This window comes from Dreissena polymorpha, chromosome 2, assembly GCF_020536995.1.
Source record: "Dreissena polymorpha isolate Duluth1 chromosome 2, UMN_Dpol_1.0, whole genome shotgun sequence".
NCBI classification, from domain to species: Eukaryota; Metazoa; Mollusca; class Bivalvia; order Myida; family Dreissenidae; genus Dreissena; species Dreissena polymorpha.
The window spans coordinates 123,495,648-123,508,176 of NC_068356.1; the positions used below are offsets into that span (position 1 = coordinate 123,495,648).

A 12,529-nucleotide genomic window follows, 5' to 3' on the forward strand; every position below is an offset into this window, starting at 1 on the left:
AATTTAGTTTTAGTGCAGATTCGTTCATAAGACACAAAGACACAATTTTGTTTTACGAATCATTTCGGCTTAGAGGACTGGGTGAGTCACGTAAGAATATCAAATATATAATTAATTTTTATAAACAACTGGTAGCAAGATGAGTTGCAGATAATTGGTCAGAAACCACATTTTAACTAACTATTTTGACCTGTTAATTCTTTTCAGCTCAATTCAACATTGAAAAATGCCCATAATATCACTTTAATTTTTTATTAACGTGTTCAGACCAATGTCGACCGATTCCTTTACTTATTTCATTCCTCTAAAAGTTTCCTACGAGTTTCGTTGAATATAACTTAGCATTGTCTGAACATTGATCAAAAAAATGTTCTTGGAGAGTAACATTCACTGTTTAAAGTCTATTTCTTATCATTCTACACATATGCCGCCAGCGTGTACCAAGCAATGGGAGACAACTGGAGGTTACTTATGACAAGCGGTTCGACGCATTATCCCAAGAAACTAGGTTTTTTATGAGAACCTAGGTTCTCATGAGAAACTAGGTTTTTCATGAGAACCTAGGTTCTCATGAGAAACTAGGTTTATGAAATCCCAAGAAACCAGGTTTTCATGAGAAACTAGGTTCTCATGAGAACCTAGGTTTTCATGAGAACCTAGGCTCTCATTTGAAAACCTTAGTCTACGCTAGAGAACCTAGGTTCTCATGAGAAACTAGATTTTTCATGAGAACCTAGGTTCTCATAGACACATAGAACTTAGGTTCACATGAGAAACTAGGTTTTCATGAGAACCTAGGTTCTCGTTTGATATCCAAGGTTTTCATAAGAACCTAGGTTCTCGACAGCTTTTCGCGTCGTTCTCTCTGATAACCTAGGTTTTCATGAGAACCCAAGATTTCATTTGGGAACCATATTTCTCATGAGAACCTAGGTTCTCATTGTGAGAACCTAGGTTCTGATGAGAAACCTAGTTTCTTGGGATTATGCGTCGAACCACTTACCATAACAGTGCGCTGGCAACAAAGGGATCTATCCAGGAAGTAAATGTAAAACTACGTGGGACATATTTGAACATATGTGGTTCTGGTATTGGCAGCGAAAATGTAAGTGCAAAAACATTGATGACAATATATATACAACGGTCCTTCCGAAGGCAATGTACGGTTGTGAACTCTGAAATAACTGTGAAGCAAGTGATGTAGCTCGGTCAGAAACGGCATATATATTATGTATAAAACACATTAGGGGTTTGCCCAAAAGTATTTCTACGGACTACTGTATGTGTATATCAAATGCAACCCCGATTGAAACATACATGGACTGATCGAAGTTAAAATTCCTAGGCGAGCTTTGCAGATTATCGCCAAAGTACTTGGTGAACGATGTATTTGACAACAGGTTGCGCAGATATATGAATCTGGAAAATCAAAGTGTGGGTTTCATGGCCGACGTGTACTCGAAACTAGACTATTCCCAACAAAGTTTACATGGAAAACTAAAATTGATAAAACAGTGAATCTTCAAGCGAAATGTGGCTCAGCGACTTTTATGCTGTGACCAGTACAACCTTCTAGGAAATGTTATTAAACCAGGCAATTGCTCGCCACTGTGGGATATAGCCAGGGCAAATCCAAATTTTCTTAATGCCTGTCAAACATTGCTAAATAGTATCGGATTAGTGATGTGAATAGTAATAATCTTAAGATGAAGTCCATACTCTAAATGTATGTGTGTATGAATTGAGATTTTGGATTGAAACATAAAAAAATAATGTTTAATCGTTGAAAATATAAAATAGTATTACAAACTCATTTACTAAAACAATTATCTTACATAAAAAATATTCAACAATTTGTCCATGTATATTTCATGGTAAAGGCAGTAAAATTGAATATGAACAAACACACTTTTACGCCCAATTCAAACTTGTCTTTTTACGACCATGTTTGAGAAAAAATCAGTTCAAAATATGATATGATTCTACGTCGAAAATAATAGAACTTAATGTTATTATATACTCTATCTTCACTTTATGTTATTTTGTTAGCATGGTATTATTGTTAATGTAAAAATAACATAAAGATTGGTGTCACACATCTTACAGGGAAGTTATTTATACGTTAAAGCTATAAAATACATTAAAACGTGTAAAATATTAATAAAGAATATTAAATCTGGTAAAAAGATCGTTTAATCGATGAATAGTTAAGTTTATTGTTAGATCCCTCAATTTCAAATCAAGGGCACATTCATAAAACCGCAATACGTAGTTGTTAAACCTTACATAACTGAATAAACATGACACTTTTACAGATTTACACCTCGATATCGCTATTATTTCTTCCTGGTCCGATTGAGAATGCTTTATAGCATATGCTTCTTTTCGCATGATTCTCGACAGGAGCGGTATCTCGGACAAACATACCTTCCTCTCTCAGATCTCCGACGATTTAAGCCTTGTTGAATTGTGCGATGTAAGCCTTGTTCAAGTATACGGGCAGATGACGCAGTCAAGTTTGAAACGGGTAAACGAAAACGCAATGACTTGTAACAAATATTAATATGTATTAAAATATTTTGTTAAAATTCGTTTAAACCATTAAATTGACAACAGAAATGTGAAGTTAATTTAACAAGAAGCTTGTATGCATCTAAGATGCCAAATCGCAGATACGAATTGCTTTGCGATACAAAGTTTGGCTCTTTGCCGTTGTGTAACATCATGAAATGGAAATGAAGTAATCTGTAACATATGAAACATGGGTTTTGCTGAAATTACGTTGCAACGGTTTTATAATGAATCATTAATATTTACCGTCTTTGCTTATTTGAAAGAATGGGATGAAAAGATCTGATACTCGCTGTCATGCTATGATTTGTTTAACTCGTTTTCTAAAATAACGTAGGAAATGAAAACTCGTGCCCGATCTTATATGATTCGACTTGATTTGCATTTACTTGTTTATATGTGCGTGCAAAAATATTTTGTCGTATTTTGTGACACACATTAACAGCAAGAACTGTCGTCAATCTTATATTTTCATTTTTAACGTATACAGTCAATGCGTTGACATTAATGACATTGTAAAAGCCCATACTTATTTATTAATGCATACTCATGATAATAAATAATCATAAATAAACAATTTTATTTATCATACGTAAGTAGTCAGCTGTAAGTTCAATCTTAATTAATTAGATGTGTTTATTTGTCAATCACGAATGCTTTTGCATCAACTACCGGGACATGCTGCTGGGTCGCGGAGTACGATATTTTCAAAATGTTATCTTAGACCGGTCAAAATGATTGATGTTATTCGAGTGGTTGAGGTTTGTATTGTTTGCAGATAACACAGTTGTTATCAAATAAAAACTGGATGTTTGAAGATATATCATGTCATTTGATATTTTATACTATCTAACAGTCAAATTTCATGGTCATCAAGACGAAACCAACATTATTAAAATTGCAGTTGTTTCTTGATTCGTTCCCATGCTACACTTGTATTATACCATAGTTGTGTGGATTATTTAAATAAGTTTTAATTTACATAAACTGCATTTATAGCATGGTTCTTCTGAAATTCAATTTAAGACTAGGCCAATTGTTCTTTTAGCACGGGGATTCACCGTCTTTATTTACTTGAGACAACAATCAATCTAATACGCACTGCCACTTCAAACATTCTCGATTCTATAATGCAGACAATCATTAAAAGCAAAATGCCTTTTTGAATTCCAAAGCGAATTGCATATTTCTATCGAAGATGATCCTGTGTAAACAGATTGCTTTTTTGAAAAAATCCCCGTTGGCCTGTCACCGACGTTTTATCAACAAGGAAGGGTTGGCAAATCGTACGGCCACGTATAAATTAAACCACGTGACGTGGGACTATATATAGCCAACATCTTCCTAATCGCGCTCAAACTTTGGATTCTCTGTTTTCTAAATGGATTGACCACTGATTGGCAATGACGGCGTGTCAGTTAAATACGATTTTGTGTTGGCTGCTTTTTACGCTACCAATAGGTACGCGACCTTATATTATTTGTTTTTTAATGTTTACAAAAACATTTATAAAAATTATTCATGTTTATGACCAAAACAAACGTATTTATATTAATATTATATGATGTTATATAATAACATATATCCCCATCAATAATTTATTTCGTATTAATTTTATTTGGATGCATCACCAATGAGGAAGGACAATGACAAGTCGTATCGTAGACATTTTAACTGTTCTACCGTTGAAGGATTGATATGTGTATTAAAGTGTCGGCCACCAATATCCGCCTTGTGGGTGGCAAGACGCCGTACTCTGGTCGAGTGGAAGTGGAGCACAACGGAGTATGGGGAACAGTCTGTGATGATGACTTCACTGTCAACAGCGCCAAGGTCGTCTGCAGGATGCTCGGATTCACGGACATGGGGTACGAGATTTTCCCTTAAACGTGCTTTATTGCTTAACCGTATGATAACTTTATATTTTAAGATATGAATAAATCGCAATCATATCGATAATTTTTATTTAGTGATTTAATGCATGTATTTTTTAGGATTGTGTTTTTTTTTAATGTTTGTTTTTAGTTTGGAGCTCAACCGTACAGCCTTGGTTGTTTTATGGGGCGTCATACCTGAAATATTAGAAACAAAATATTGGTCAAACTAATATTGCAATGAACTGATATGGTCGCCGTAACGTAGTGGATATGGGAGGTCCCTGGTTCAATCCCCACTGTGGGAGCGTCCCATCCATTGTGGATGCGCTATCTGCAATCCACGAGCACTGTTTTAAAACAAAGCGATCAGTTACAAACATTAACACAAAAGAAATTACATACCTTGTTATATTTATAATTAAAAAAAAAGATCAAGTCATTTGTCTTAAACATATATACAGTTTAGCAGAAGTTGTCCCGCCACGCGTGTTTGGCCCAGGAAGTGGAGTTATCATGCTGGACAGCCTAAACTGCATTGGTCACGAAGACGATGTTGCAAACTGCTCGCATAATAGTTGGCAAACTACTGATTGTGCACACAAAGAAGACGTCGGGGTCAACTGCCGTATGTTGATATATTTATGCTTAATACATATTGCATAGCGTTGGTTAAGTTACCGTTACGGCATCAAGGTTAGCAAAATAACGAAAAAGTTTACCCATTTAAAATACATACGGTAATTCTTGAGTGTAAATGAAAAATAAATTTGAATGTGGGGAAACCACTTTAGAAACCAATAAAGGCAACTTATTTTGTATCTCATGGTTTGTTTTACTCATGCCAAGGTTATATGTATTAATTGCATTCGTAATGGGTGGATCACTTAAATGATAAGATTCATATCCGAAATAAGCCGATGAACTAGATAGATATACTTACGTTCGATAATGGAAATTATATCATTACATTTTGAAATAGATTGAACCTTGTCTCCGATAATGAGTTATTGTTCAATATTTAAACGCTGTTAGTAGACCACTTAAATGTACACGCGCACATCAACGTTTTATGTACATTTGTAATTCACACATGAACGATACATCTTTTTAGAAACACACTTGCGATTGACACCTGGTTCTACCACACACGACGGTCAGGTGGAGGTGAACATTTCTGGAAGCTGGAAACCAATATGTGCCGACAATTTCACCATATCCGAGGCCATGGTCGTCTGTGGAATGATGGGATTTGGTTCAAAGTAATGGATTCTATAATTTATGCTATCTGATGTATTTCCGTTAACAATATATTGAAAACATTATATAGATCACATCAACACACATCAACTCGTTTAATCGTTAATAGTTTTAAAAGAGTTGCAGATTTAAAATTCACTGATAACCATGATCGAAAGAATTCAACTGTCGAAAGCGTGATTAACTTGATAACGCTATTAATTTACTGATATCTTCATTACAATGTATTTTTCATTTTGTAAATCACTCGGACGACTTCGAGCTGAGCAAGACCTTTATTAGTAAGGTTAAATCTAAAACTAACCACTAATCCGTCATAAGTTCTAAATGCTATGTTTTTGAAACCATATTTAAAAATCCTTACCAATCGAAGGTCTCATTGAAAGAAAAAAAATAACTTAAAAAGATAAAAAATTAACATGAAACGTCATGCATAACATTGCAAATATTTTGTAAATAACCTTAATTACTTAGTTTTTCTAAAGATAACAAATTATTTGCATAAACTATGCAGTAGGACGAATACGTTCAATACCATATATATGAAAATATAGGACGAATACGTTCAATACCATATAGATGAAATTATAGGACGAATACGTTCAATACCATATAGATGAAATTATAGGACGAATACGTTCAATACCATATAGATGAAATAATAGGACGAATACGTTCAATACCATATAGATGAAATTATAGGACGAATACGTTCAATACCATATAGATGAAATTATAGGACGAATACGTTCAATACCATATAGATGAAATTATAGGACGAATACGTTCAATACCATATAGATGAAATTATAGGACGAATACGTTCAATACCATATAGATGAAATTATAGGACGAATACGTTCAATACCATATAGATGAAATTATAGGACGAATACGTTCAATACCATATAGATGAAATTATAGGACGAATACGTTCAATACCATATAGATGAAATGATAGGACGAATACGTTCAATACCATATAGATGAAATTATAGGACGAATACGTTCAATACCATATAGATGAAATTATAGGACGAATACGTTCAATACCATATAGATGAAATTATAGGACGAATACGTTCAATACCATATAGATGAAATGATAGGACGAATACGTTCAATACCATATAGATGAAATTATAGGACGAATACGTTCAATACCATATAGATGAAATTATAGGACGAATACGTTCAATACCATATAGATGAAATTATAGGACGAATACGTTCAATACCATATAGATGAAATTATAGGACGAATACGTTCAATACCATATAGATGAAATTATAGGACGAATACGTTCAATACCATATAGATGAAATTATAGGACGAATACGTTCAATACCATATAGATGAAATTATAGGACGAATACGTTCAATACCATATAGATGAAATTATAGGACGAATACGTTCAATACCATATAGATGAAATTATAGGACGAATACGTTCAATTCCAAATAGATGAAATTATAGGACGAATACGTTCAATACCATATAGATGAAATGATAGGACGAATACGTTCAATACCATATAGATGAAATGATAGGACGAATACGTTCAATACCATATAGATGAAATTATAGGACGAATACGTTCAATACCATATAGATGAAATGATAGGACGAATACGTTCAATACCATATAGATGAAATTATAGGACGAATACGTTCAATACCATATAGATGAAATGATAGGACGAACACGTTCAATACCATATAGATGAAATGATAGGACGAATACGTTCAATACCATATAGATGAAATTATAGGACGAATACGTTCAATACCATATAGATGAAATTATAGGACGAATACGTTCAATACCATATAGATGAAATTATAGGACGAATACGTTCAATACCATATAGATGAAATTATAGGACGAATACGTTCAATACCATATAGATGAAATTATAGGACGAATACGTTCAATACCATATTATGAAATTAAATGGGTTTATTGAGTAAGTTCTGTAGAGTCTTTCCAAGAAGTTTAACCGTTTTACATTTTTATGTGCTGAACTGTCGCAATATGAGAAAAATATTTTGTATTTTAATTATATATTAAACACTTTTCAGCGGAGCGCAACTTTTTCAACCTCACACCTTAAGCAAGCAATTCTCACCGATATCCTACAACTGTAAAGCTGGTGAAAAGGATATTTCCATGTGTACTCGTTGGAATGGTACAACATGCTCTTCATCAAGCGTAGCTTCAGTGAACTGTCGTGAGTACAATAAAACTCGGTGTAAAAAGAACGCACTAGTAAGTAGGTTAGGTGTACAGGGAGATCTTATGTGTTACCACTTCATTGTGAAGCAAAGCCAGTGCGTTGCTTCTAAACTAAATTTCCATCACCGTTAAAGTCGGTCATATGTTATCAATATTTATAGAACATAATGCAGTAGTTAAGGTAGCAATCTTTCAGTGCATACAAGCCTTGCGCAACTTTTTGTACTAAATGTTTGAAAAAAAACCACATCTGATAAACAAAAATTATCCGTGCAGGTACACCAATTCGGCTTGTGAACGGCACCAGTGCCCAGTCCGGTCGTGTTGAGGTGGAGTATAGGGGACAGTGGGGGACGATATGTGATGACAACTTTGATGACCTTGAAGCAAACGTCATCTGTCGCATGCTTGGCTACAGCACAAAGTACGATAGTAAAACAAATCGTTTCATTTACATGTATAGTTATAGTACGTTGTGTAAATTCTTTTTTAATTTAATGTTTTCAAAAATATTCCTCAGAGATGCAAAAGCATTTGGTGGTGCGTACTACGGCGAGGGAAGTGGATCAATATCCATTGATGAAATGCGATGTACGGGAAGCGAAAGTGACATATCCGAATGCAAATCAAGCGACTGGCTCTCTCCATCGAACTGTCTCCATAATGAAGATGCCTCTGTGAAATGCAGTATGCTACATTTATCACACTTTGTTAAGTGTTGGTTCATCGAAGCGCTGATTTCTAATTTGTATCATTAAACACGCACAAGGAATTTAAAAAATAGTCAAAAACTATTTGACTATATACATGTTTAAATGTTTTCATTTAAATCAATTATTATTATTAATATTACTAATCTAACAAACTTTTTTTGAAAAAAAGAAGATAATGTATGAAACAAAGTGAATTGCTTAAGATGTAATTGTTAAATTAATTTTGCAAACAAATCTGTAATAGATATACCGGAAAATCTTTATAATTAGTGTTTATTGATCAATTTATTTATCACACAACTGATCAGCAATGTCTAAATTTTTGAATATGCAATAATTTACTTGTGTTTGCAAAGAATTCTTATTTACATGGTTTTAGCCTAGATCTACTTGAAAATCTTTCTTATTATTATAGGCGTTTATAAAACAATTATCATCTCAAACAAGAAATTAGAAACGTCCAATGATGCTACGACGCATATAACATACTTTCATTTTGTTATAAGGGTCAGAGGTTCGCCTACAGGATGGTCCAATGCCGTATTCTGGTCGACTTGAAATCTTGAATGGATCATCATGGGAAACTGTTTGCTCTGACTTAGTTGATAATAAAACAGCAATGGTTGTCTGTAACATGCTGGGATTCGAGCAAGGGTTAGTCTAAGTGTGTGTCTATTTATAAAAAAAACCTGAATATACCCAAACATGCATTTCCTTTACAACGAATAATGAGCATTGATACCATAACATTACACTGAATGCGTTTTTAGAAATATAACGGTTTACAACGATGGGCGTTTCCATACTGGGAGAGAACGAATGAAATTGCACGGCTACAGGTGCACTGGAAACGAAACAGACATTGCTGACTGCCAACACACTGACTATGTGGAATCGTGTATCAATGAAACCAGTGTCGGTTTCAATTGCTGTAAGAAATTGTTGGCTGTATTTTCGAACTTTAAACATATCCAATATTGTCGTGATAATCGTGTGCGTCTGCGTTGTTGAGGTGTTTGTTAATGTTATGATAATATAATTGTATGCGAAATGCGATAAGCTAAATAAGGTTTGTGTCCCTTTCTCAAAGCTACATACAAACACCAAAATGTATTTTTGAAACGGTTACAAAATATCAACCATATCACCTTTTTTGAACGTTTAAAGCCCTATCATAAAGATTTGTTTTACATATTCCTATGGTAATCAACGATTTCCATCTCCATTCTTATTAAACTGAGCTTACAGTGTCATCAGCAAAAACAGTTGAATTTCTGAATCATTCCACCATGCATAGTGTATGTATCTATACAACATACTATACAGACGATAGGTCAAGCTCCCGCGTATGATCTTGATTTTATTAGATAATGACACGCCTGATTTTAATTAAGAACATAACGCCGTAAAATTTTGTTGAGACTGTGCTTGAAAAGTGCTAACTATTATGTAAAAATAAAAATAAAATATGTTAGGATACAATAGACATTATGTTTCGGAATTAAGAACGATGGTTAAAGAATCTACGCGCACATAACGTTGATATCAGGGGGGAAGTTGAACAGACAATAACTATAGGAATGTTACGATTCAAATAACAAATGATACCAAACTTATTTCTTTCCATAAAGATTCCAGAACACCGATACGACTCATCGGTGGAAAAAAATATTTTAACGGTAGAGTGGAAATATATGAACGGGAAAATAATGCAAACGGGTAAATATTATGTAGTTTCTTTTATTAAATGTTTTTATTCAACGTTCTTTTGATGAAAATGTTCTTTCTGGAAAACACAATGCATTGTGTGTATTAAAAATATATATTACCTGCACTACAAAAGTATTGGCCGTCGTTATGGTTTTGGACAAACATGTTTTAATATTCTGTAATATTCCACGTTTGTAATGAATGATGAACAACTAGGAATATAATTGAACGATAATTGAATGTTATCGATCATTTGCCATTACTATGCTAATCGAATCCTAACATGTCGAACACATGACTGTAAAAATAGTTATAGTCTTTATGAAAAACAGTTTGCAATTACAAGCACAATGTTAAAACATTGATGGTTTATTTACAGTGCTTGGAGAGGAATATGTTACGCTGGACAAACAACAAGGGATGCGCAGGTGTTATGCAGAATGTTAGGGTTTAGAACACAGTAAGAATTTTAAAGTTAAAAAATTTAATTTCAGACAAACTCATGAGTGTGGAATCATGTTTCGCTGGTGAACAAAACTAAATTAAACTACAGTAGGATTCTCGTCTATTGTTGTTTATTTTAAAATGAATTATATGAGCTAATTTACTCTTGTGTGTTTTTGAGTGTGTCTTTCTTATAAAAAAATCAAGCCCACTATAGACTGTTTCCGGGTGGTGTTTCTAGTTCTAGTAATTTGGTCATTTTTTGTGTTTTTGAAACTTGTTTTTTAGGCAATAATTTTGAATTTACATGAGAAGTAGATGCCAATTTGAGAATAGTATACTTTGTCTCGAGTTCCCATGTTTATATAATCAGGTATGCGTCCATACACGATGCCTTGGAACATTACCAATCGCATGGCACTTTCGCTGCCATCAGCGGTCTGGGGTGCAATGGCGGCGAAGCAGACATCACAGGATGCACACCGGCTAATAAATGGACGCATGGTGCGTGCAGTACAAATGACCATGCTGCCATCAATTGCGGTAAGTGCAGTTTTAAATAATATGTACATAAATTATGGTGATATCTAAAAATCAACTGTATTTAGTTTATAAAACATTAATCATTATTCGTAACGGTTTAAATTGCGATTGAGAAAAATTAAACGTATGTTCATTCCAACGCGTGTCTATTAGGCTCGAGAAGATATCCGAATAATGAAAGTAATACTTTTGAAAAATTTCCATAACTCGCAATTTAAAATGACATACTTTCAACAGGACCCGAAGTACGTCTTATGGATGGGCAAACAAAATATTCTGGGAGACTGGAAATCTTGAATGGATCAACTTGGGAAACTGTTTGCTCTGATTTAGTTGATAACAAAACAGCAATGGTTGTCTGTAGGATGCTAGGATTTGAAGGAGGGTTAGTACAGATGTAATATATTTCATGATTATTATCCTTGTAATTATTTTATGAAAGCCTGATACAAATATAAGTGTCGAAATAAATATAGCTGATAAAAATAACAACTTTTGCTTCTGGGTCATTCCAATTTTATTTTGTAATTGTCGATATCTACCTGTTACGAAGGATCACAAAAACTATAATACACTGTTTTCACTTTTGAAAAAGGGAAAAATATTAATTGGTACATTGTCTTTAATTTGTTGCAGTAGTAATTAAAAACGCTTTTCGAATATTTTGACAGTATAAACTTGCTTTAGCATAAATAAGTTGTGAATTTGTTTGTATTGACTTTTTAAAACTGTCTGACTGGTATTTTTCGAAATATCTTTGGGATAAAAACATAGCACCAAAGTTTATGAAATTAACACAAATTATTTACAGAAACATAACCATGTATGACGATGGGCGTTTTCATACCGGGACGGGGGAAATGAAATCACGTGGTTACAACTGCATTGGGAACGAAACAGATCTAGCTGACTGCCAGCAAACTGAATATGAAGAAACGTGCGTGAATGGAACAAGTGTCGGTTTCAATTGCTGTAAGGAAATAAATTAATATTACATGTAAAGTAAACTGTTATACGTTAGGTTGTTTTACTTTTTAAATCCCCGCAAACCTATTTAAGGTATATACAGGGCCATGTCTCGATCTTCTAATGTGGTGATCTGTTTAATTGCAATTTTATAGGATGAAAACTCAATAATTGATATAAATGTATATTAAAATAGTATGAATATCTGT

General features: G+C 33.7%; 1 protein-coding gene across 1 annotated transcript in view; it reads left to right on the forward strand.

Annotated features, from left to right (window-relative positions):
- The first annotated feature begins 3,926 nt into the window (after positions 1-3,926).
- LOC127870045 (deleted in malignant brain tumors 1 protein-like) overlaps positions 3,927-12,529 on the forward strand; it is a 9,778-nt gene continuing 1,175 nt past the window's right edge. The window contains exons 1-14 of the mRNA XM_052412706.1: positions 3,927-4,032; positions 4,283-4,439; positions 4,910-5,073; positions 5,560-5,707; positions 7,791-7,939; positions 8,221-8,368; positions 8,465-8,631; positions 9,164-9,311; positions 9,428-9,588; positions 10,289-10,376; positions 10,747-10,827; positions 11,185-11,354; positions 11,592-11,739; positions 12,166-12,326. Coding sequence (XP_052268666.1) covers positions 3,975-4,032; positions 4,283-4,439; positions 4,910-5,073; positions 5,560-5,707; positions 7,791-7,939; positions 8,221-8,368; positions 8,465-8,631; positions 9,164-9,311; positions 9,428-9,588; positions 10,289-10,376; positions 10,747-10,827; positions 11,185-11,354; positions 11,592-11,739; positions 12,166-12,326 — 1,948 coding nt within the window. The 5' untranslated portion in view covers positions 3,927-3,974. The remainder of the gene's footprint in view (positions 4,033-4,282; positions 4,440-4,909; positions 5,074-5,559; positions 5,708-7,790; positions 7,940-8,220; positions 8,369-8,464; positions 8,632-9,163; positions 9,312-9,427; positions 9,589-10,288; positions 10,377-10,746; positions 10,828-11,184; positions 11,355-11,591; positions 11,740-12,165; positions 12,327-12,529) is intronic.